This window comes from Dama dama, chromosome 5, assembly GCF_033118175.1.
Source record: "Dama dama isolate Ldn47 chromosome 5, ASM3311817v1, whole genome shotgun sequence".
NCBI lineage: Eukaryota > Metazoa > Chordata > Mammalia > Artiodactyla > Cervidae > Dama > Dama dama.
In genome coordinates, this window is record NC_083685.1 from 32,413,870 (window position 1) to 32,441,458 (window position 27,589).

The 27,589-nt window shown below is 37.5% G+C and overlaps 1 protein-coding gene across 14 annotated transcripts in view; it reads left to right on the forward strand.

The window, feature by feature from the left end:
• The window catches only part of RAPGEF2 (Rap guanine nucleotide exchange factor 2), a 258,399-nt gene that overhangs the window by 184,010 nt on the left and 46,800 nt on the right, over positions 1–27,589 (forward strand). For all 14 annotated transcript variants that reach the window (XM_061142269.1, XM_061142270.1, XM_061142274.1 and 11 more), the window contains 2 exons: positions 17,790–17,921; positions 27,297–27,474. In XM_061142269.1, the coding sequence (XP_060998252.1) occupies positions 17,790–17,921; positions 27,297–27,474 (310 nt within the window). The remainder of the gene's footprint in view (positions 1–17,789; positions 17,922–27,296; positions 27,475–27,589) is intronic.

Consider the following 27,589-nt stretch of genomic DNA (forward strand, 5'->3'; position numbering starts at 1 on the left):
CTTTGTTAGATGAACTTAAGTGAAACTGAGTAAGCTCTAAAATTCAAAGGCAGTAAGGACCCAGCAGACATCAACCCTTGAATGTTTTCTAATGTGTTAGCAATCCTTATGATCAATTAGGACTAACACTGTTACCTATAAGAATTTTGTTATAATAAGTCATGCAATTCTTTAATATTATATAAAATGTGGAGATTTTGTAATTAGTTAAAATTAATTAATAAAATTTGGAAATAAATAGTCACCTTAGCAGCAAAAATTTTCTAGATAAGCTGTTTAGGAATTTTGGAGAACATGAAGTGTAGAGATCCAGTCTGTTTGGAAAGAATATTAATATGGATCATGTGGAAGATCAATTTCTGAAGGCCTTAAAATAATTCAGTGCCAGAAACAGGTTAAGGTACTTGCTTGTGTTTTTATGTGGTGGGAACACAACTGTCTAAGATTATGAAAGTTACGTGAATGTCTAAGAGCATTTGTCTTCATATACATAAATTATGAAGTTGAGGTTAAAACTAATCCTACCTTAATTTTGGTCTACACAACGTAATAGCTCATAATGGGAACTCTGTGTCGCCTTGTCCTAATGCAACTTCCATGGGCCATATCAGCAGTGCCCATTTTTTTATGATCCCTGATAATCTTCATTCTGAATCTGAGGGGAAGAGTCTTTTAACTTAAGCATCCCCAAGAGGGCTTTCTTGTGCCTCAGAATTTGAAAGTGCCCTGAAATTTATTCTTTTTAAAATTCTCTGTACTTTGTTTTGTGTGCATGCTATAACATTTTTACATGTATTATTCTGTGATTAAATCTTCAGATTACTATAAATGATACCTAAACTCTATAAAAAGTCAAATCTAATTATCTCAATATGACCTTAAGAAAAGTAAAGGAATAAACTTTTTATTTGTCTGCTATTTTGTTGGACTGAAGTATTTAGAAGAGTAAGGTAGAAAGAAGAGAGAAAATCCTAAACCTTTCAAAATGGAAAATTAATTTGAAAAAGTGTGTTCCTTCCTATGCTGATACTGTCTTTGCATAAATTAATAAATAGAAATAATCTTTTTTCAAAGAAAAGTTTCTTTTCTCTTTTACTATTTTTTTCAGAATACTTGTTTAAAAATATTAATGCTACAATTTACATTGTAGAAAATTTGGAAATAATTCAAATTAATTTTATTATATGAAAGTAAGATCTGGATTGTAGTATCAAGCATGCCACAGCTAGTTCCTTTTCTTGACATCAGCTGCCACAACTTTGAAATGAGAAGATTATGCTAAATAAATCCCTGAAAACCCTTCCAGGTTTGTAATGGTTCTTTTATACAAAAAGTTGCATTTGCATAATGCTTTATAGTACTAGAGTTCATTCACTTTGGTCCTGCATTCTCAGAACTGCCTTGTGGGGTGGGCAGGACAAACTTTGTTATGTCTCCTCCACATGGGTGAGGAAGTTGAGCTGCAAGGAATTAAAATGATTTCTTGAGTCACATAAACCGCTTGGAACCAGCCATGTATTGTTTGTACAATTTCATGTTATAATTTATGACCTCCCAATGCTAATTGCTGGTTAGGAACTTGGTCAAAATAATTACTCATTTTGTTAGGATATTTAATAAATTACCACTCTGTAGTTAGGAACTTGAGTATTTTTATAATCTGACCCCTTGTTCCTGGAAAACTTGGTCTTCATCTCTTACAGGAGGCCACAACTAATTACAAAATTGGTGTAGCGATCAGTGATACATAGGTAATCACCTCAATAGCAGTTCACATAGTTGAAATTTTATCCTTTGTGAAAGTTAACCAATTGGTTTCAGAAGCACCTGTAAGCATTAGGTTAGGTTTTTTTTTTTTCTTTAGTCTGAAAGGCATTAGGTTAGGTTTTGAACGTCCATCGTTAAGTTTGTTTGCTGTGGTCCTGAAGGCAGACCACACATCCATTCTCTTATTTCCATTCTCCCTCTCCACCACCCCAACAGAATGATTTATCTTTTTTAAAAATGTGTTTTATTGACCTATAGTTGATTTACACTCTTGGATTCATTTCTGCTTTACAGCAAAGTGAGTTATACATATACATATTCTTTTCCATCGTGGTTTATCACAGGATATTGAATGTAGTTCTGCATCCTATATAGTAGGGCCTTGTTTATCCATTCTGCATCTAACAGTTCACCTCTGCTAATCCCAAACTCCCAATCCATCTCTCCCCCAGCGCCCTCCCAGTTGGAAATCACAGGTCTCTTCTTTCTGTCTGTGAGTCTGTTTCATATATAAATTCATTTGTGTCATATTTTAGATTCTATATATAAGTGATATCATATGGTATTCGTCTTTCTTTGTCTGAGTTACTTCACTTAGTATGATCATCTCTAGGTCTATCCATGTTGCTTTAAATGGCTTTGTTTCATTCTTTTTATGACTGAGCAGTCCATTGGTATTCCATTGTATATGTGTACACATGTTCTTTGTGCATTCACCGAGACACAATGATGTAGAAAACCTTACTGGATCCTGTCAGTTGCCTGTTTAAAACCCCAGTGACATCCCATTGCCCTTAAAATAAGCCTCCTTTGTAGTAGGACTGGTTCCCGCTACTCCAAACCTCTTTACACCTCTCTGCTCTTCAGTCACCTTGAGCATGGTTGTTTTCTGAGCATCTCCAAGTTCTTCCTACCTTGGGACCTCTGCCCTCTGTGTTCCTTCCATCTGTCATCTGTCCATCTGTCTTCCCTGGTTCCCTGTCTGACTGGATCCTTTGTGTGTATTCACTTCTTGTCTCAAATATCACTTTCTCAGAGCAGCCTCCCCAGGGGCCCCATCTAGAATAGTCTCCCCAGTCCTAGGTATCACGGTCCATCACATCACCTGCCCTTTAGTGTTCTGTTTATAGTACCAATGATATCTGTAATTCTTTTATTTGTTTATGATACTTAACCCTTCTTCACCTTCCACCCCAAAGCTCTCCCACCTCCAGAAGTGTCAATTCCAGGGACCAGGGCCAGTCGTTGCCAAATGACAAGCTCCTAAAACTGTGCCTGACTCATCGCAGTCAGTCAGTGAATCCCTGTTAAATAATCAAGTAGATGGATGAATCTTAACAATCCTGAGTTCAGTCTCTCTTCATCTGCCAGGTTCCTCTGTTGGAATTTATACAGACAGGAACTCAGAAAGTTTTGAGTCCATAAGTTTTGTCCTGACTTGCAGGAAATCCAGACTGAATACATTGTTTTACTATGCTTACTGTTAGCCTGGGTTTAGCATACTCTCGTCTATCTCCTTCTATTCCTTGTCTTCTGACTTTTTGCTGGCAGTCTTACCTGTAATTGCTGAAACACAGGAGCGATTGTTGAACTGGGCGGGGAGAGGCATCCTGATTCATTCTGTCTTGGCCTTCAGAGTCTTCAGCTCTAGACTAGGGTTAATAGTTCAATGATTTATGTGTTTATTCAGCAGTGACTGCATTTCAGGCTCTTTGAGGCACAGGAAAGAGTGATGGGAAGGCACATGTGAGCCCTTTTGGACTCGCCCAGGGAAGGCTGGGGCTGGTGGAGCAGCGGCTTCTGTGAAGGGTGGTTGAGCTCTGGGCGACATGGGAGCGTCTGACAAGAACCCGCCTTCAGGAGAAGGCTTCAGGAATTCAGCTGCCCTGGCTGAGGGTGTCCTGCTAGGAGAAAGGAACAGCAGAGGCTGAGGAGAGAGAAACTCGGCATGATATTTATTACTAAATAACCATAAAGAGCTTCCACGCCTAGGGTAGAGAATGAGGGGCTGAGAGGAGTGTGCAAAGATCACCAGGAGAAGAGGTGGGTGTGGAGGTCAGGGGTGTGACCCTCTCCCTGTGGTAAAGAGGGTCCCTCACTGGCTACCGGTTGGGGATTGGCATGATCAGGTGCGTGTTTTTCTGTCCTTTTTTAGACGTTTACTTGGTTGCAACTTGGAGAGGAGATAAAAAGGACATGAGATTGATGCAGGAGGTGGTGTACAATGGCGTTAGACAAAGTGGGAGAATCTCTGCAAATCCCCATCAGAGGGTCTGGTGCACAGTGGGCGTTTGGCCAGTTGTCTAAGGTTTTGGTTCTGCTGAGGGTGAATTGAGGCTTTGTAACTTCTAGGCTGCGGAAGGTAAGCTGTGCATATCTGAGGATGTTTCCAGGTTGTTTATGCCGTGTGTGCGTGTGTGTGCGTGCACATGCAAGCATTAATGACACCAGAGATTATATGAAACTTGTAATAAGATTCCCTAAGTGTATCTTCTTGATTATACGATTCTGTTTCCCCAATTTAAACTTGGAATTAATAAATGAATACGCATACGTATACACACTTGAAGGTTCAGAGAAAGTAGTTGAAGTTTCAGGCAAGTAAAAGCTTTGTAGAGTACTCGATGTTGGTGTTTGTTTAGGAAGAGTGTGCTTTCTAAGACAGCTGCTCCATTGATGTTGTAAATAGATCCTTGGCTCAGACGGTAAAGAATCCACGGGCCAGGTGGGAGACCTGGGTTCGATCCATGGGTTGGCAAGATCCCCTAGAGGAGGTCACGGCAACCCACTCCAGTATTCTTCCCTGGAGGATCGCCATGGACAGAGGAGCCTGGCAGGCTACATCCCCTGTGTTTGCAAAGAGTCAGACATGACTGAACGACTCAGTATGGTACAGTAACTGAGAAAGGCTGGAGCATTGACCAAAGTGAGGGTGTTAGGAAGGAGTCTTCTTGTGAGGTCACATGTGTCCCAAACTGTTTCCTGGTCACTCATGCTATTTGCCCGGTGATACGCTATCTGAGGTTTACCAGTCTTAGCAAACAAACAAATGAAAAAGGAAGAATGGAGGAAAGGAAAAATCTGTTAGCCTTTGTGCGATTTTGGCGGCATGTGTCTTTGCTGGCCCCAGGCAATGAGTAATGCACTGCAAATGTTCAGTTAATTCTCCCCCAGTGCCCTCCAGACAGAGCTAAAGCAATGACATTATCTGGTGTGCCAGGGTTGACACACAAAGCCCTTGAAAATAGATGTTAAATTAAATGTCTTATCACTGAAGTCCTTGGAAATAAATGCTAAAATGAGTATCTTTATCGTTGAAGGAAAGGGAAAAACTGATAATACTAGACACATAAAATTAATACCTCCTATTTTTTGTGAGTAACTTAAGAGGGATAACGTTTAATTATTTTTTTGGTTTAAAGATTATTGTCTGGATAGGTTGTAATATGCCTCACTGGAAAAGCAGCAGTTGTGGTTGTGTTTGAGTGAAATCTAGAAATGAACCACGGAGCAGTAGAATCTGAGACATCATTTGAAATCTAGGTAGTTTCCTCTCGTGTGTGTGTGTGTGTTTGTGTGTGTGTGTGTGTGTGTGACGTAGATATAAGAGGAACAGGGTGGGATTTTTCAGTAAGTAGAGGTATATAGCCAAGGTACCCAGAAAACGTGACTTAGAATAGATACAGCTTCACGGCTGAGTCCTTGCCTTGGGACATCCTGTAAGGTGAGCTGTGAGGCCCTTGTTTGTTGATGGTCTCTTGGTACAAGTTGTAATAAACACCTTCTTTGTATTTAAGTTATGTGGAATTACTGTTGAATGTTTCTCCAGATGGCCATAGTGTATGTCTACGTTACCATTTAAGGAAAATGTTGAAATTCATGATGCCGCATGGTGAGTGCTCAGAACCTTCCGATCTTTCCATCTCACTCAGGAGGAAAGGCATCATTCCTGCAGCTTCCGCACATGATGGCCCATGGCATCTCTCTCTGCCCTAATTCCCTCTGGTCTTCTTGGGGCTGGTGCTGACTTCCTAGCTGTTCCTAAACACACCAAGGTCGCCATGCCTGTGGCTTGTGCCTTTGATGAAACGCTGATTTTCACATGTGTGTCTGCAGGGTGGAGGCATTCACTCCACTTTGGTCTTTACTCTAATGACATCTTAGCAGTAAGGCCTCTCACCCTTTACATCCCATATCCTACTTTATTAATTTTCAATTTCAATGTACTTATCTCTGTGTGATGCATTCTTACCTGTTTGATGGTCTTCCCTCCCCACCCCCACCATCTAACACCCAGACACAAATGCTAGGAAATAAAGGTTTCTATGGGATCAAGGGTTTTGAATACATCCAAGTTTCTTCCTAGGGAAGTTAAGTTTCATGAATTCCTATTTTTCCAAAGAATGTAACTTATATTTCAATAGAAATATTTATTCCCCCCAAGCAATCAGTCTGTTCAGTGAATTTTTGAGTACTCAAAATCAGTTGACTATAAGTAGGTGGCTTCTAGACTTAATTTTCCATTAAAGCTGTTAAGTGGTACTTTTGGAGGACAGATAATTATTTTGGAAGCCTTACATTCCCATCATGTAATATTTGCATATTGAAATTTGACCAGATATTAGTGCTCTCTGAGCCCTAGGGTGCTGAACAAACCCGAATCTATTTTATATTATTTTGGGGTCATAAGGTACCATCATTCTTGGTTGATTTTGTTTTGCAGTTGCACAGAGAGCCCATTAATTTTTCATAAGATGTTTAGTAATTGTGTTCCTTTGGCTTAAGGATATATTAGATTTCTCTCATTTTACACAGACACAAGTATATGCTTTATAAATATATGAAATGTAATATATGTGTTACATGTGTAAAGTATGTGTATGTATCTGTGTGGCTTCCCTGGTGGCTCAGATGTATGTCTATATATGTGTATGTATATTTATATAAGATGTGTATTAGATGTATATGTGTAAGATATAAAAGGTATGTTTTATGTGTGTGTATATATATGTATTTATCTAGTAAAATGGCACATATATCTAATAAAGCAGTATGATTAGAACGGCCCCTTTAGGAAGTAACTGAGAATGTAAAAACCAGTTTTCTCCTGTCATTGTCATATCTTTGGTCTTTCCTGGCTATCAGTCACCCTTCTGTCGTATCAGTCTCTCTTAATCTTTGCTGAATGCAGTACTTAGCACTATTTGACAGTTTTCTTCATTAGCCTTTTATTATTTGTCTCCATACACTATTCGTGAGAGCCATACGAGCAGGGAGTTTCTCTCTCTTGCTGCTATGTTAGAACACCAGGAACAGTGCCTGGCACACTGGCATGAAGTAGGTTTTCAGTAAATGTGTTTGACTGAGTAAGTAAAGGAACTCCAGTGTAGATTTTATCCAAATGACACATGACACTGTGAGGTCAGGGTGTTATTAGAGCCCTACCTACTTCTCCTGAGAGTTTGGAATTTCACTATGGAAGATTTTTCATAAATAAATCACAAAAAAAAGTATCACCATGTTTGTATTTGTATGAATTCAGATAATGTTGAGCCATTGTACCAAACCAAACAAAACACAAGGGTTCAAGCACAGTGGAAGTTTATTCTCTGTTGCAGAGAGTCTGAAGCAGGTACTCTGGATCACTTAGTGGGCGGTTACCCTCTAAGCAGGGGTCGGGGTCCAGAGTCCAGGCCCCTCCCTCCACACGATGGCTCAGGAGCCCACCTTCCCGCAAAGCTCTGGTGTCTTCTGACAGAGCCTCTCATGACGCGAGGAGAAGGTCATGGCAGATCTGTGGAAACCATAAATAAGTAGGGTGTGGACACAGCATCCATTGCTTCTGCCTAGTCATCCTCCAGAGGCATGAACTCAGTTGTGAGTTGAAGAATACTTGTGGGGTAATGTCTTTAATTTTGAGTGAGGCTTTCTTGCCAATCCAACTATTACTATTTATTTTTGTTTGAAAAGAAGGCAGCTTAAGATTATCCATGGATCCCGTAGGAATCTTTTTTTTTCCTTGACTTTGAATGCTTATTTCCCTAATTCCACATTCCCATGAGCATTTTCACAGCTGGGTTAACTGCCCACACTCCCTCGGGAGCTCATCAGGGTTGTTGTCTAATTGGCCCTAGAACCTGTCTTCTGGTATCCCCAGTGGCTCCACTATCTCCGGGGATCACTCCTTACAGAGCATCGATCCCACTTGGTCCTGGAAAACACGAGAACTCAAGTTTTAGTAGCTGTTGATGAGTATTATCATATGGATAATCACAAATTTTGCTTAAAAATACTCCTATTAGGTTGGTTCTTGTAGTAGAAAATGAAGCTATGGTTATATTAGTGTAATGTTTTTTCTGGATGTTTTCTGTTTAAATAAGGGAGAAAGAAGATGGTTGTCAAGATTGAATTAGAATTTGGCCCCAAATGACAAATTTCTAGAGTCAAGATACAAAGTGAAAAGTGTGTACTTTTTGGAGCCCTGTACTTGGAAGCTTTGGACATGCCCCTTGAGCTATTTGAGCTTCTGTTTCTTCCAACAATAAAGTGTCGTATCTGGGCTTTTTTTATATATTAGAATAAGCAGTCTTTAGATGTTCACCACATTGCTCACTATGTAATACATGAACCCCAAATAATAGTGGTGATTATTTGTAACATGAGGAGAATATGCACAAAGGAGTTGGATTTCTGTAGGTGAAATGCTACCCAGAAAGTGCTTTTTCAGCTACCTGACTCAGTGCTGACAGTTACCCTGTATTTTATTGACAGTGTCTTAGACTAAATGATCTAGAAATTTTTTTTTTTTTTAATCTCTCAGAGAAAGGTGTGCTTTTCAGAAAAGGGATTATATGCTCTGTGTGTGTGTTTCAAGTGAGAATGGGGTGGCTGTAACTTGAAACCATCCTGAAGCTATGTTTCTTAATAGACAACAGGATACACAGGTTAATTAACCAATTACTTCAGTATTTCTGTGAAAGATTATATAGTTTCTTTTAGGTCCCACATAAACCTTTTCATTTTGAAAAAAAAATGCACTTGTCTTTCAGATGACAAACTTTCAGTGATTCTGATTTATTATAAACTGTTCTCACTATGCCAGGTGCCTTTCTTTAAGGTGATGAAATTAGTTGACTAGCTTATAAGTGACTCTGCATGTGAGTGTGTGTATGTAGGGACACACTGTTTCTCTAATTGTCAGATGTTAGGGTTATTGTATATTAGGCAAGATTTTGTTCTGCCAGAGTTAACTAGCAAAGAAGAAGTTGCTTTTGTCTCTTAAAGGCAACCTCTGGGCTGTGGACCAGTACTTCCTGTCAGATCAGCAGTGGCGTTAGATTAGAAATAAAGTGCACAATAAATGTAGTGTGCTTGAATCATCCCAAAACTGTACCCTGCTACCCCATCTGTGAAAAAATTGTCTTCCGTGAAATCGGTCCCTAGTGCCAAAAAAGTTGGGGACCTCTATCTTACATTATGAGGTTCTCTCTCAATTCCTTTTACTTTTATTTTTTAAACAATGAAGTACTCTTCAATAAGGAACATAAGCAGTAATGACCTCAAACAGTGCCAGCTTGGAGTGATGTAAGGGTCTGCAGTGGAACTGGAACAGAGGAATTACAGAATTTTCCTGTTTCACACAGATGTAATACTGATTCTTGGATATGTGATCTCAAAATTGCATACCATTTTAAAGATTAGCTTATAAATAGTAAATGATATTGTAAAGAACTTGCAGGACAAATGAAAAACCAACCTCACTTATGTTTTAAGGTATATCACATACATATTCAAAAAAATGGTGTATCTCAAAAACAGTTTAGAAGGAATGAAAACTCTATTGGATGGCTCAGAAAGTGGCGTGATGTTGTTGGTATTGGAGATAAAGATGTAAAGTTTTAATTTGTTTCATGAAAATAAGAGTGAGCAATTGTTTCAGATTACTGTTTTTCTATTTGATTTTGAAATTTGCATAAGAAATGACATTCATAAATTGATATAAGCAGCCATTTGAGCATTTCATCAATATCCATGAGAGTTTTCAAGTCAACCAATAAATTAATAAATACATTAAAGTTTAATGCTTAAGTGTATTCATTGCAGGGCCAGGCATCCAGGAATCTGTCTCTGCTATCTACAGTCTTGATGGAAATGACTTAATTTTTCTGTATCTTATTGTTCTTTTATCTAAAATAGTCATAATAATACCTAGTTCGTGAGATTCTTGTAAGGATAGGGCCTGGCACAGAAACTGGTGTATAGGTGATCTTACTGTTGGCTACTCCGGGGGAAAATGGGCCACAGCCTTACATTTTGGAAGTATGGTACTTAGATCATACACTTTCTCCTCCTAATAAAGGAGTCCACTTTTCTGTTTTGAAGTGAAGTTCACACAGGTTTTCTGTTCAGTGATTTCTATCAACATCCAATAGAAAAGGCTTCTTAAAGGTATTTGCTGGGAAATATCAATCATATGACTAACAACCTTCCAATCAGCGTGCTAGTTTTAGTTATTTATTTTCCTCAACAGGGATCCTAGTTGTTCTATTTGTGTTGATTGTGCTTATTTCATGAATGTAGGAATTAAGTTTTAGATTGTAATACATACCACTTTAGCCAGTGAAGTTTATGCTTCATGTGTTACCAACCCTTAAAAACATGAGTGTGGCCTTTCTGCCCTGGAGAGAGGGCTGGGTGGCCACTGCAATTCAGGAGCTAATTCTCACATATAGAAGTACATGTTTGGACAAAAAAAGTGAAATTTTAATGTATATAAACTTTAATTATCAAGTCCTATCTGTGATACCTTGCTCGAAAACATTGTTTTAATGTAGGGAGATTGCAAGTAATTTTGGGAATAAGGCATGACCACCCTTGCACCACTCCCTCCCCTCCCACCAAGAGATGTTTGTTCAAAGTGTCCTCGAGTGGCGATGTGGTAGGATGGCAAGAACCACGCAGCTTGTGTCCCGGCCAAACACACAACTCGTGTGGAGGCTTTTACAGTCAAACGTAAGGGGCTTTTTCACACAAAAGCACAAGCTCTCCAAGGTGTTACCACTGCAAGAGAATTCTCAGCTATGAATGTTTGAACTTTTATACAAAAAAGTGATTGGACTGTAAGCATTATCATGACAATGAGGTTATTGACTTTGCAAAATTTAGTACGGTAGTCTAACAGTGAGCTCTTCCATAAAGATATGTGATTTGTTTTAAATGTGACATGTAAACTTTGGGGGAATATAATAAGTAAATTACTGTATAGGTGATGTTAGGTAGGACAGTGTCAAAAATAAGCTCCCCCTCCCCCCACTGAATTTGAAAACTATCTGATTTAAGATGGTGGGGAAATGGCGGAGGGACTAGAAAGGGAGAGGAGCAGCTGCGGGTGGAATCTGCTGCTGTTCGTCACTCAGTCACGTCTGACTCTTCGCGGCCCTGTGGGCTGTAGCCCGCTAGGCTCCTCTCTGTGGAATTCTCCAGGCAAGAATACTGGAGTGGGTAGCCATTTCCTTCTCCAGGGAATCTTCCCAACCCAGGGATTGAACCCACGTCTCTTACGTCTCCTGCGTTGGCAGGTGGATTCTTTACCACCGTTGCCACCTGGGAAGCCCCTAGGGGGGGTCTCCAGGTTATTTTTTTTAGCCACTGGACTATGGTATTGAATATACTCATTTTACAGAAGAGAGTAAGGTGCACATAGGTTCATTAACTTGCTCATAGTTGCTTGACTTAGGAGGAAGTTGAACAGGAGATAATTCATTATATAAAATGAGGCTTATGTCTTCTGAGCCTGACAGGAAGCTGGGAGAATATTAAGTTCTTACAAATTGCTAATCTTTTGGCAGGTTTCTCCACTAGATAAAAGCAGATTTTTGTAGAACTGTTCCTGTAAAGCATAGTCATACCAATGTTTTAAAATGTTTACCTGTATTTTAATGAGAAATATTATTAGATTTATTGCATTATTATCTCATGGCCCTTTGGGGAAAGCTCTGTTTCTTGCCTTAATTTATGAACAAAAGAAATTGTGTACTGTGCAGGAGTCTTTCTCTTTGATTTTTTGCAATACTGGTAATGGATGACATATTATTCAAGGATGAGTCCTGGGTCTAGAGCATGTCTTAATGGGATATGAGAGGTAAAAGTGATTTCTCATGAATAATATTCAGCGTCCAAATGCTCACTTTTTCTGGTGTTCTTAAGTACTATGAATTATAGAAATAAAAGTTGACCATAGTATAAAGTGGTCTTAAAACTGAGCTACCACATATTATTCCTGCCTATTTAAACTGTATGTAGAAACAGATCAGAGTGTGTCAGAACTGTGTTAGATCAGTTTTGGTAAAAGAAAAACTATATGTAAGTGTGTGTGTCTGTATATATATATACACACACAAAGAAAATATAACTTGCTTTTTAAATTTTATTATTATTATCATCATTATTTTTGGCTGCACCATGCAGTATGCTGTATCTTTGTTCCCCAACCAGGGATCGAACCCATGCTCCCTGCTGTGGAAGCATGGAGTCTTAACCACTAAATTGCCAGGGAAGTCCCAATATGACTTGATTTGAAAGCACAGCTTGAGTCCTACTGTGGGTGAGGTGCAGTGTTTGGAGCTGGGTGATGACTGGCCGCTGCGGCCCTTTCTGGGAGCAGCTCAGTACCTGCTGGCATCTGGACTGGATTCCAGCCACAGGAATCCGGAACTGGGAGGGACCCTGTGTCTCCCCGAGTCTGCATGGGGTAGTATATGGCTGACTTACCACTCTGCTAGTTTCTGAGTGCCAGGCCATCCTCTCTGCTTTATACCCGGTCATTCACTTAATCCTCACAACACAAGTTTTCCATAAATGAATGAATGAATGGAAAATATAGGAGACTGTATTTTCACTAACTCCCCAGGAAAAAAAAAGGGAAATGTGTTCAGGGATATACCATCTCCTCCCCACACAGCTTGAAAATGTGAGCATGAACAGCACTCACAGAACTCCAGTGATGATCTGGGAGACAACATTCATTTGGTTAATTTCTTAAGGATACAGCTTACATGAAGCTGCCCTATAGCTCAGTGGTAAAGAATCCACCTGCAATGCTGGGGATGTGGCAGGAGCCGTGAGTTCGATGCTGGGTGGGGAAGATCCTCTGGAGAAGGAGATTGTAACCCACTCCAGTATTCTTGCCTGGTTAATCCCATGAATAGAGGAGCCTGGTAGGCTACAGTCCATGGGGTCGAAAAAGAGTTGGACACAACTGAGCGACTAAACAACGAGAAGTTTGTAGTCAATGAGGATAATACTTATTAGGTGGTGTCGTTAACTCGAGATGAACTACCATGGAGGATTGGATAGATTCTGACAATCACTCCAAACCTTGTGTGTGGTGTTGTAACTACTTTTTGAAATAAAGTGATTCTGGGATTAGTTGGGGACATTTTTAGTTAGGTAAGTTTAAACTGATGGTGACAGTATATTTTTTGTTTTGTTTTGAACTATTGGATTTCTCGGCAGCCCGTAAAACTCTATTATGTTTCTGTTACATATCCAGGGATACACTGACTCTTTCTTGTAGAGCTGGAAAACATGAACATAAGAATTTATTTCTGGGAAAGAAGGAGGGGGAAGAAGGGTAAAACCCTAGTCTCTACTATGTTAGCACAACTTTGGGTAGTTTTACCAATTCAGCAAAGTATTTATTCAGTGATGTCAGAGATTTCAGTTCTTACTCTCTCATTTCATTTATGTTCAACACAGAGTTCATTTAGTAGCTTGTGATTTTATAAATGCCAATCATTACATTAATAAATAAATCAAAGACTATCAAATGCCTGTTCATATATGAGCCTGAAGTCTTCCGTAACACTTCTTACTTAAACCTAATGGTTAGAGCCTCCCTGTTTCTACAGAAAAAAGACAACAAGTTCTTAAATAATTGATACATGGATTTTGCAAAACTGTGATTCATATTAAGTTTATGCTTACTTTATGCATTTAAGAATCTGATTTAAATACATATTACCATTCCTATTTCTTATGTAATTAATAGTGTTTATGGTTAAACTATGATTCAGTCATTTGTCTGACACGACAATTGTGATTCACAAGTGGCATTTTTTAGGAATATAGATTACTTGGTCCAGGAAAAATTTGACTGGTAATGTATTCATATAATCAAATATTAAAAATATATATAAATAGGAGATTCCTTTGAACTGCGTTCTTAATGAATTGCTATTAAATATATTGATATTAAGGTCAAAATGTGTAAAACCCATTTACTTTTTATTTAATTTTATTCAGGTAACTACTGTGTGTAGTTCCGGCTTCAAAAATTTTCTTATTTTTTAAACAGAATTCCTGTGATAAGTGGTGACTAAAGTCATAAGATAATTCGCAACCTCATTTTAATCTGAAATTTGACTAAATAGCATAGTGACAGTAATTTAAGTAGGCCCTGATCAAGCCTAGAAAAGCTAGGAATAAATGAATCTTTTATTTTTGGCATGTTATACTTTTTTTTTTTTTTTTTTTTGGTGTAATTTACTCAAACAGGGAGTTCCTGTCTCCCAAGGTTCAGGTGTCACTCTTTTGCCCTGAGGTTGATACGTGGGTGTTTGTACCCATGTTTGCCCCCTGCCTCCTAGTTCCCATCTGGTTTGTTTCCCTCTGAAACACCCATTTTCTCTATGCCTGGACTCGGGCATCTAGTCTGTTGGTTGTGTGGCTGGGCCCCATCTGTGTATTTCAGACTCTTCCTTAATGGGAACAGCCTCCACACTCCTCCCATTCCATAACCTTGGCTGATGTGTCCTGTCAGTAACATTTAATCATGAGACTGTTATCCCTGTCTATGGGAAAACATTTAAAGCCTTCTCAAATATGACTTCCCTGATAGCTTAGTTGGTAAAGAATCCACCTGCAATGTGGGAGACCCCGGTTCGATTCCTGGGTTGGGAAGATCCACTGGATAAGGGATAGGCTACCCACTCCAGTATTCTTGGGCTTCCCTGGGGGGTCAGCAGGTAAAGAATCTACCTGCAATGCGGGAGACCTGGGCTGGAAAGGTCTCCTGGAGAAGGGAACGGCTATCCACTCCAATATCCTGGCCTGGAGAATTCCATGGACTATTCCATGGGGTCACAAAGAGTCGGACACAACTGAGCAGCTTTCACTTTTTCAAACATAACATCTATTGTACTATAAAGAAATAGTTAATGCTGTAGCTTATATTCATTTATATTCATTAATGAGTTTAATATCATTTCATTGTCTGCATAGAACAGAAGTGGTGGTGGGGAGAGGAAAAGCCATGTTTAGAAAACTATGATTTATTTTTCTGTTGTGCATGACACCTACTGCAATGACTTTTGGGGTAGCAGAAGTTACCTTTGGAATTGGGGGTGTCTTATTTACCTTGGTATTTCCTGTCCCCAACAGAGTGTTTGACATAGCAGGTGCTCAGTAAGTCTTTACAAAGTAGAATCAAGTTACGCATGGAAGTATTTCTTCTTTCCTCTTTACATGGTCTTTTTGGTTCTTAGCTTGACAAAGCCACATAATTCTGCTCCTTGTGGCTGTAAGTGAACGTAGATGAATAGATTGCAGAGTGTCTCTGCTGCTAGCTTCAGAGCACAAGCCCCCTGGTGCTCTCCTCATGGTGCATTTAGTCAGGAGACACGACCAGCTGGTGGACACTGAAAAGAAGCGTGTCCTATGAGACTGGAATAAATAACTGTCTAGTGAGTAAAAGTTCGTTAGATGGATACATCTTTATTTGACATATACAAGTTAATTTTTAAAAAGTCACACTGTGTGACACATGTCAACCTGAGTCATCTCTATAAAAGACAATCAATAAAAATCAGTTTATTGTTCTGTAATTGCATGTATTGAGTAATGCCTTTTAAAGTCACTGAGCCACTTAGTCACATTTCTTCAGGTGCGTTTTGTGGTGAGTGACTGCATTAAACGAAGTGTAGCCAGGGTGATGAAGGGGATTTATCTTGCAGATATCCTGCATTATGGATAAAATAAATAACTTCTCGATTTAGGAATTTTTGCATATCTATTCTTTGCTGGGAAACTGTTATTTTCCAAATTTTATCTATTTCACATTTTCAATTATCGGGTAAAAAAGCATTCATAGTGAAACATACATCATTTTTGCAACGATTTCACACATTTGTATAAACATCTCACTTCCCTGAGCTTCTATAGCATATGTCTTTTTATCTGTTTATTTGGCATCTGTTTATATGCCCCTTAATAAATTTATGTTTAAATCTCTTTGTATATTTTGTCTCCTAAAAAATACAATTTCTATGCAGACTATTAAATGTTTTTTTTTCTGAAGAGATAGAATTTTTTTTTTAATTTTTAAACTTTGTATACGATTTAAAGGTTACTTTCCATGTACAGTTATTACACAATATAGGCTACATTCCCCATGTTGTACAATACATCCTTGAGTCTGTCTTACACCCAGTAGTTTGTACCTCCCTCTCTTCCACTCCTCTGGTTCCCTGCCCCTCCACCCCACCACTGGTAACCACTGGTTTCTTCTCTGTATCTGTGAGTCTGCTGCTTTTTTTGTTGTATTCACTAGTTAGTTGTGCTTTTTAGAGTCCACATGTAGGTGATACTATACCACTTTTGTCCTTCTCTGTCTGACTTATTTCACTGAGAGTAACGCCATCCAAGTCCATCCATATATTATGTACTATTATATACCATAATCTGCTTACTAAGTCAGGTCTGAATGGTGGTGGGTATAGATACACTGTACCTCTCTGTTTGGAACCCCAGGTATGAACCTTGTTGATCCTTGCCATGAACCTGCATCACCTCCCCTGTGAAGAAATAGCATCTTGGTTTTGGAAGGAGAGAAGGGCAGAGGGTCCCAAAAGAGAAGGGAGTGTTGCCAAGGAAAACTCTTACTTGAGTTTTATTTTAACAGTTAGTCTTTATTATTCAAATAGGATCGATTTGCCAGCAGGAAAGAGAGATACCAGCGTGCATGGTGTCAGCTAACATATATTTTGAAATATCAGGTTTATTATTGGTCAGTAGTTTGTGTCACATTATAGATAAACAGCACCTGTTTTGAATTCAAAAGAATTAATAATAACTTAACAGGAGTCTAAGATTTTACAGGGAGCATTTTCTTAGCACTTCATTCACTGACTAGCACATAGTAAGAGGAACGGGGCTCCGTAAAAAATATTTACAACATTCAACAAATAGTTGAATGGGTAAATGTGTGAATGTTTCCTTTTTCAATGCATTTTCTCTGCTATATGGGGAGTGGTAGAAACGTTTGAGGAATGCTTAGTAAATCTGTTCAATAGATGCAGTTTGTATTTGAAGTTTAATCATGAACAAGTAGAATCTTGATTTTTATGTGTTTGTGTAGAGATAGATAAATGTTGTCCATAACCTTCTCGATAGATAAATGTTGTCCGTAACCTTCTTGATTCTGCGTTCTCTGAGTTGATTCTGCGGTCTCTGAGAACATTCTTTTCTATTTTCTCCATAGTGCTTGCATAGTTACTTGTGTAACCATACACTCCCTCAGTTCTAAGATCCTCATCTTTTTAACCTTTAAATGTCATTGGGGCATACATGAACCTCAAATCTATTTTCTTATTTAGTCTGTCTCTTGCCACAAAGTTGCATTTGTGCTGGCTGACAAATAGTAGTAGACTAATTTGCTCATTGATGTATAATTTGAAAATTTTAGCCCATTGGATTCAGTACTTAGAGCCAAGTTAATCGTAAGCACTAAACCCACCTATTTAAGCATTGATTTGAGTATGATTTAAGGCTCATTGAATGCCCTTATATAATTTTGTGATTTTTGGTAAATAGGTCAGTGTTTAGTAATTGTGAACTTAAAAAATGAAGGAACGTCATAGTACTTTTGGCTAAATGGTGTGAAGTGGAGTATAATATGATTTTTAAATGTCTTCTTAGAGTTCTTGATTCCAGTTGTAACGTGGTATCTCCTGCTCCTTTCCCAGCTCCCTGCAGATTTCACAAAGCTACACCTCACTGACAGTCTCCACCCACAGGTGACACACGTCTCCTCCAGCCACTCAGGATGTAGCATCACTAGTGATTCTGGAAGCAGCAGTCTTTCTGATATCTACCAGGTAGGAAGGTATTTCCGTATCATTCGCTTCATTTTCATGTATTCTAAGGAGTTCTGTGATTCTTCATTGACAGAATCTATGAGGTAAAGATATGTGTTTATATTATATGTGCACAAGTGGACATAAATGTTAATGTTTATGCTTCACACAGACATACAGTATGTTGTACATTTGTTTTAGGAAGTCAGATTACAGTCTGATTGTATTTGCCTCTACTAGGACCTATTACCAGAATTTTAAATAGAGTGGTCTCAACGGAAATGTTTCCCTTGACTAAAATATTAGTAAATATTTTACTAATTTGACTATAGACATACTCGGTTTATGCTTCCTTCTTGACTAAAATTGTAGGGGGATACATCATTATTATGCTTCCATACTAAGTTTTTCTTAATAAAGCCTTGGGTATGACAAAAGGAAGAGATTATTAAGATTAGATCACTGAATTATTTTTCTTGTGTTATTTCTAGTAACTGTAGATTTGGTTATTTGTTTAAAATGAATTCTTATGATACTGATGGATAGGAAAGAAACTAGAACTATGGAATTTCAAAAACATTTTCAAAGCAAAAGAATTTTAATTTTCAAGGAAGAGTTCACTTGCTTAGAAAATGCAAATTTAGGAAAAGTGACTAAAATAGGCAAAAAAAAAAGGTCCTTTTTTTGGTAGTCTCTCAGTACATACAGCTAATATGAAATTTTGGATGGTTTCAGCCAAAAGAACATAATACGTACTTACCTTACAAAGTATAATTTTTGTCTCCTTAGGAATTGTGATATGAGATGGCCATAAAAGAACTTTTCTTGGAAACCTTACAGTTGATGTATTCAAACAGTGCTCAGTTTCTATTTAAAAAAAAAAAAAAACTAAAAGTAACTAAACAGAATACTGTCAGGGCAAAACATTTCTTTCTAAGTCTTAAATTTAGTAGATCTTAGAAAAATAATTTTCTTTTCAGGACGCACTAGGTACCCACTTTTCTATAATTCAGAAGTGTTGTAGAGAGCCCATGGACTAGTAAGTGAAAGCCACAAATGCAGTTATTTGCAGATTCTTGGCTGATTATGAGCTTTTAAAAAAAATTTTACAATAAGGAATGTAATTATCTGACTCTTTAACTTTTCAAACTTCTACTTTGATGTATTATATGTTAACTTGTAATTAAATCTTTCAGAAGTAATTTCATTTTCACTCCCCACTTCCCCCCATAATACCTATTTTTAGAAGTTGATTTTTTTTTAAATGTTTATTCAAGTGTATCCCTTACAGTAGAACAATGACCAGTGTAAGTAAAAGTCTTGCTTTGGCTTATGTTATTTAAAACATCGTGATAGAGCCTTCGCCTTCTACACTTTGAGATGATCGTACACTTTGAAGATCTGTAGTAAGAACACAGGTTGAGATCATAGAAGTTTCTCCTGTTTTCTTCAGGTATAGTATCAGCCTGAACAGAGCACCTAGAAGGTCAGTTTATAATTAAGAATGAAGTGAGCTGTCTATATACTTTATGGAGGCATGTTCTGAGGGGAACTTCAGCTTTACATGTTGTTACCTTAGGTAGGTTGGGAAAAGGTGTGAAGAGATTCTTGATGGTATTTCTGCTGCCTCCCCCACCCCCCATTCCCTCATTAAGGATGTCTGAAGATCCAGACCATGGTGAGAACTCCACCTTGCTCTGAGGGGGTTGGTGTTTACAGCTTGCAGTTCGACTTTATTTTGGGATGTAGCTGGAAAAGGAGACTCCTGTGTATTTTGATTTATTTTTGTTGAGTTTCAAGGCCATTCATTTCAAACTTGATGACAGGCATGTATCCTGTTAAGTTTATATCCTACATAAGGAGAAATCCATGGATGTATCCAAGGATTTGGTTACTGATTATATAAGACTAACGTTAACTAAAGATCCCCAGGAGACCATTTCTGTTGTCTTTAAGTCAGAAATTCTTAAGGTGAGAAGAAACCTGGCAGATGCACCTGGTTCAGTGACCAGTCTTGTGTTTGAATCCCCTACTCCTTTCCTATCAATCAAGCATCCAGTTGATTCTTGAACAGTTCCAGTGATGGACAACCAGCTCCCATTGCAACGCCTTTCACCTTTGTACAGTTCTGACTTGGGAGAAAGCTGTCATGTTGGAGTGGTCTAAATGCTCATGAGGTGGATACAAAGAGGTTGGAATGAAATGCTGTGTGCAGCAGAGAAAAGGGTAGAATAATTTTTTCCAAGAGGGTTGGAGGGGAGGAATTCAAGAGCAAGGCAGAGTCACTAGCTTTAAGAAAAGAAATGTTCTCTGTTTTAACAGGGGCTTATGAAGGTGGATTTGGAGTGGGGAGTTTGCTCCCCATTCAGATACAGTCTGCTGTACCTGAATTCCCCTTGTTCAGAGTGAGAGGGTTGGCAGATAGAGAGTTTCATGGAAAGACACATTTTGAAGTAATAGTTTCAGAGAGCAGGGGAGCAAATTGACCAGAGTATTGGAAGCTCAGTTGAGTTGGTGAACTCAAATACAGAGTGATTTCCCTCTGCCCTGATAAGTAATTTTCTTCACAGCAAGCATGAAGAAAGCAAAGATTTGGCTTCCCCTGGGATTGACGCCTTATTAAATAAGTGTAGCAGAAAGACGGATGGAGCAGCACGTCCAGCTCTTTCTAATGCAGGGCTTTGATTTTGTAGTCCTTCTGTCCAGGATGTTTTCTCCTAGCTTGATCCTTTTCAGCCTTCATTTTTGAGGACCATTTTCTTAGAGAATTCTTTTCTTATTACCCTCTGAAAAGTAGATCCTACATTTTGATTCCTTTCCTGGCTGGTCTTTTTTTTTTTTTTTTTTAAGCTTTAGTGGAAACAGTTATTACTTTCTAACTTCTTATGTCTGTCCCCCCAGAAGAAGGCAGGAACATCTCTATCTTGTCTCCACCTTCTCTCTAGAGCCTGGAATAGCACCAGGAAACCATAGGCGTTCAGGAAAGATGTGTTGGATGATGGGATTATAGTATTAGACTAGGGAATAAAAGCTGGAGGATGAGAGCATGAAGGAGGTGGAGTCTGGAAGACTGAGGATCATACGTGTTTGGACAGATAGCTGCCTCGGAAGGGAATGGAAGCAGTTGGAAGAGTCGGAGGTTATGGGTGATAGAAAGCAGAATGCCGAAGTTGGTAACACGAGACAGTACAGTTTCCAGCCATGGTAAGGTCCTGGTTAAATGGTGTGATTATCAGAACAGTGACTTAAGTGGATTGGAAATAAGTGTATGGAAATAGATCAATGGAACAGAGAGTTCAAGCAAAATGAAATTCATGTGTAAGGATGTGATGTGTAATGGAGGAAACCTCACAAATAATGAAGTGATGGGCTATTCAAAAATGGTCTTGGGGGGCCTGCATTATAACCTTACTTTATATCACAATTAAAATTAAATTCCAGATAAACTAAAAAATAAGCAAACTCTTAATGGTATAGTGAATGATCAAAAATTTTAATAATTAAAAGGTCAATTGAGACAAAGATATAAAGTCAGGCTATTAACTCACTTATGCAAATCAATAAGAAAAATACTTTATAACAGTATTCAAAAGCAGGAGTAGTAATTTGCACAAGAACATGCAAATGTCCATACCTTTAATAAATATTTAAGACATAAATAATTGAGTATATAAAGATTTAAACATGAAGCTATTTTTCCTATCAAATTAGCACTGACTTTCTTACTTATAACAAATATTTATAGGCATTTTTACACTTGTTAGGATTGTAGGTCTTGAAAAGAAACCTAACAATTTCCATTAAGAGATTTAAAGAATTGCTCTTTTAGGTATGTCCTATAGAAAAGTATTCCTAGTATAAAATTAGGAACAGCATAAATTATGATGAACAAACTGGACTTAATGCAAATATTATACTTATTTCCAAATACATTTTCGTATTTTCTGTATATATATATGGTTTTGTCTGCAGTGCCTCCTTACTTTGTTATCTCAGTTAAATTTAGCATCAGTGTAACTTTCTAGCCTAACTTTATATCAGGATCTGACTTTGGGTTAAATATGTATGTTTGAAATTCTCACCAAATTTATTTCCATCTAAATTACTTATTAAGCAGCCCTCATAAACAAGGATATGTGTGAATGCTGTATATTTAATAAGCAAAAACTTCTTTTGTAAATGATTTTTAAGTACTTAATGATAGCAGTATAGTAGTTATATTGTTTTAGTTTTAAATTAACCCTTCACTAGATCTTTATGACATTTAATATTTTCTCAGTTTTTTCATTTACTTGATATCCTTAAAAATGCAAAAGAAACTAGTTTTAAGAACTGTATTCATAATAACAAGTATATGTTTGATTTAATAAATCAAAGTTTTCAACATTGATCTGAGAATATTACTGTTTTTTTGAGACTGTTACTATTTAACTGTAATGAAAGTCGCTCAGTTGTGTCTGACTCTTTGCGACCCCATGGACTATACAGTCCATGGAATTCTCCAGGCCAGAATACTGGAGTGGGTAGCCATTCCCTTCTCCAGGGGATCTTCCCAGCCCAGGGACTGAACCCAGGTTTCCTTCATTGCAGGCAGATTCTTTACCAGCTGAGCCACAAGGGAAGCCCCTGTAATGTGCACCTAAATCTGTGTTTTACATATGGAAGATAAATTAATTTAGGACAGGAGTTATTTGACTAAGTGACTTTATTCTTGCTCCTGAGACCAATATAATCAGATACCTTTTATTTCTTTTTTATTTAAATATGCATGTGTGCTAATCACTTCAGTGTCCAACTCTGCAACCCATGAACTGCAGCCTTCCAGACTCCTCTGTCCGTGGGGTTCTCCAGGCAAGAATACTGGAGTGTGTTGCCATGCACTCCTCCAGGGAATCTTCCCGACTCAGGGACTGATCCCACATCTCTATGTCTCCTGCATTGGCAGGAGGGTTCTTTATCACTAGTGCCACCTGGGAAATCTGTTACAAGTGTATATAGCAGAGCAGTTTGCCTATATATGTATAATCGTTTACAATTTTCCATTGTAGGTTATTACAAAATACTGAATATAGTTCTCTGTGCTATACAGTAGGTCTTTGCTGTTTATCTGCCTTATATATAGTAGTGTGTATATGTTAATCCTAAATTACTCAGATATCTTTTAAATATAAAGTGTATGCATATCTTTATTTAGAATGAAAGGGTTTAAAGACTAGCATAAATCTCAGTAGTATTGTAGTTTGGAGGAAGATAGAAAATAGCAGGTGTTTTGTTTATGTTTACATACAAATATTTGTATGTAAAATTTTTTTAAACATTTTCTGTTTTATGACCAAGCAAAGCAGAACACATTTTATTGCTTTGTTATATTTTAACTCTTTTCTTTATGAAAACTGTCTATTTAGAAAACTGGGCAAGGTATTAAAGTACAAAGTATTTAGTAGTTTGTGTTGGTTGAACCTGATTTTGATTATTGGCACAATTACCAGGTTTTGTTTTGAACAGTTTATTTAGTTTCCCTTCATGTTTTCTCATCTGAAAAATAGTGGTAACAATCCTGATTTGCTGAATTGTTATGAGGATTAATTATTATGTACTAACAGCATCCGATGTAGTGCTGCATGCATGGTAGTCATTCAGTACAGGATCACTGGTTTTATAATTACTGGTGAGTCATTTAGCCAGAACTTAAGGGGTGCCATTAGCCTGAGAGAGATTTTTACAGTATGTAAGGGGTTGGAATATTTAACAAAGTTTTTTTTCTTTTTTTGGACAAGTTCTGCCAGTGTAAATTTTATTCAAGGCTCATTGCTAGGGTGGGGCCAGGTAGAGGGATGCAGGCACAGAGGTGGAAACTTGTCCCCTTGACGTAGGGCCTCTTGATGTGGCCTGTAACTGGCTCTCTTTTCTGTTGTTGGATCTAAGAACAGTCCTGTGAGTGACGAGATACAGCTCCAGCTTACTGATGACAAAACTGGGTCTGCAGAGGTTCAGGGGCTGTTTTACAGTCACATGATGAATGCTGGAGCCGAGATTTGAGCTGATGACCTCTGGTTTGTCTGCTCATTCAGCCGAAATAAATCCAGTGACTACTCAGTTCCGGGCCCTCAAGTTTAGCCCTCTCATCCTGTTGGCCAGTCAGCATTCACTAAACGTATAACAGCTCAGTCTCCAAGTGACTCATTGTTCAGGAAGTTAATAGATTCCTAAAAATCTGTTCGAGTTCTATTTAAGATGTATCGCTAAAGGAATTTTGTAGTATTTTAATACAAAAGGGATATATATTTTAGTTTGAAAGGGACATTTATTTTAAATAAAAATAATCTTCTAAGTACTGGTTTCATGAATGTTATTTTATGAATAGTTTCTTAAAAAATGGAATACACATAGCAGGACTAGAAAACAACTAATGATTGTTTACACAGATGGGGTGGGGGTTCAATTTTGCAGAGATTAATCCAACTCACATTGGAAAATCTGTTCTATTTAAGGCTTAAATAGAATTCATTTAAATGATAGTAATGACTTCTTTGGGATGGTATAAAATATACCTTTCATCCCCTACCATATGTTAAATATTCAAAAATTTAAAAAAGCCTTCAGTTGTATAATTATATTACTTAAAAATGTTTTGTTCTCATTTCTATCTTCAGTACTACCTCTTCACTCCAGGCTGGTATTAAAGAATGTGGGTATAGAGGACTGTATATTTGAAAATATGAGGTGATGACTAATAATCACCAATGTTAAGATGAAGCTAGGATGAAATGTGATCATAGCAAGCATTAGCAAATTGTCACATTTCTAGTCTTTAGGAATAAGGTGATGATAACAACAATATTGGCCTAGTTTCTTTGCTCACAGCCTTGGCATGCCATATCACACTTGGTTCTGCTTCAGTTTCATTTTAGAATCTAGAGACAATTTAAATCAGAAATATGAGCAGATACAAATTACTATACATAAAATAGATAAACAACAAGGTCCTATTCTGCAGCACTAGGAACTGTATTTCAATATGTGATAAACCATCATTCAAAGAATATGAGAAAGAATATGTATATGTGTATGTGTGTGTAGGTGTGTATATATATGAATAAATTATATATGACATATATATATAAATGATTTATATGTGTTATATGTATTATATATTGTTGAATATATAACATACATATAATTGAACCCCTTTGCTGAACACCTGAGACTCACTCAACATTGTAAGTCAACTAGAATTCCATTTTTTAAAAAATCATAAATTAGAGGTGTACTGCTGAGCACCCCACAATTAATTCTCTGGCCTTGGTGGCAAGGCCTTCTGGCTCGTCCACCCGGAGGAGCATCTCTGCTCACGTGCTCCAGCCCGAGCAGCAGGATTCACTGCTCTTTCAGAGGCCACTGCTCAGAGCTTTTGCAGGGGTTGGGTTTTCCACTTTCATTTATTCTGTCTTCATTAGGTATTCTGTCTTCAATTAATTTCCCCCTATATTTTTCTTATAATGTATGTATTTTAGTTCAGGAAATTGTACCTAAAGACTGAAATTATTTTTGTTAAAGTTTAGAAAATATTAACACATGCTTGTGTTGCTTCAAAATATAGAATTAAGTAGTATGCTCTATAATATAAACTAAGACTTTAGAAAGGGGAAACTTTGGTGATAAGAAAATAATACAATTTATTCTTTAAATATTGACTTAAGCTAAATGATAGAAAAATATATATATAAATCCTTCTGTAAGCTGCATTCATGTATTAAGTATCTCTTAGAAAGAAACAGATTAGGTTGTAGTTGTAACTCAGGAGCCAGAGTTCTTGGTTCTGTTCTTGATTCCACAGTTACCAGCAACACGGTCTTGGAAAAATAATTTCTTTTTACCTGAATGTTTGGAGAATAATAAATATTGAGGATGGCATTTACTTCGTAGGATTGTTTGACGCATTAAATGAGTTAATACATGTGAAGCACATGGAGCAGTTCCTGGCATATTGTATTTGGTGTTGGCATTTTATTTGTTGGGTTCAACATTTTATATTTTCTTCTTTTGTTTATATATTTTAATCTGTATTTGCTTATTCTTAAAAATAAAATGTCTTATTGTCTTTGAAAGTCATATGGGCTATGAGTTATCTGAAGCTGGTAGACTTTATATTTTCTACAAAGTTAATAGTTTTATAATAGAGTGTTTCTAAGAGCTTATTATATTTTCTGGAAAGCCATGTTATGATGCTCAAGATTGATAGAGTTAATATTTAATTGTACTCATTCTTACTATTCTTAAGCAATTAGTGAAATCTGGGTACATAAGGTCAAATAAGGCCAGTATGACACATATGTACTATTGTTGAGATGATCATCACAAAAATGTATAGAACAACCTTCAAGGGATGATGCTTGTAGGCTTGAAATAGCCCAACAGAAGAGACTGTTTGGAAACTTGCGAGTCTTGATTCAGGCCAAATATTTGTTTTTAATCACAGAACCATGTTAGACCTGATCGGAGTCTCTCTCTAGAATTAAAAAAGATAGTTCTAAAAAATTTAAGAGATTGGATCATTGCATTTTTTTTTAACAACACTTTTTTTTAGCTGCAGAAAGTAGCTACCAATTTGCAGCTATGACTAAAGATATCAGTATACTTAGACTTCCTTCTTTTCATTCCTGTTATACCTGGCTCCTGAACAAATAATTTTACATTTGCTTCATTCTTTCTTGATCTTGATTACTTGAAATTTGGTTGGTGCTGCCGTCAGCAGTGTTGAGGAATGGGAAGAAAGACTGTGTCACCTATAGACATAGAGGGTCTCTCACACCTTTGGTGTTTTATAGTTGGGAGAGTGGACACTGGCATAATCAGCTAATTATTAATGTTTTATTTGCATGTTTATCAAATTACCTTTGATTTGGGATTCACTTTTTCATAAAGACTCTTAATAAGAGAGAAGTGGTTCAGTCTTCTTGGCATTAATAAAAACTACACCTTTTCTTTGAGGGAAGGAATTGTTCAGAATTGTCACCCTTACACTCTTAGTTTAAGCCATCCTCTTTGAAAAATAGAGTGAAAACTGTGGTACTGTCTTTTTTCTTATTCTACTGTGTTTCAAATGCCAGGTGACAGCTCAGGTAAGAAATCAAAATTATTGTGATAAAACCGTTAATTCTAACTAAAAATTCCATGAGATAAAAATCACTCATATTTTGTTGATGTCATGATTTTACATAGTGCTCAGTGCATGAATATTTGTTAATGTTGAATACATGTAACTTAATTATGGAAAGATTCATATCATAAATTTAATATTTCAAACAGGACTTATTTCTTTTGGATACAAAAGATTTACTTAAAAACAGCTTGTCTATCCATCCGTTCATCTATTTATTTTTGGTCTGTTTTAAGGCCACAGAGAGTGAGGCTGGTGATATGGACCTTAGTGGGTTGCCGGAAACAGCAGTGGACTCTGAGGACGATGACGATGAAGAGGACATCGAGAGGGCCTCAGACCCTCTAATGAGCAGAGACATCGTGAGAGACTGCCTGGAGAAGGACCCCATTGACAGGACAGACGATGACATTGGTGAGTCTGGGTGAGACAACAAATCTCAGAGCAGTTTAAAGAGTTTAGAATAAGACTATCTGGGACAACAGAGCCCAAGAATATTAGGCTTTAAAGGTCATTTCTCTCAGCATTG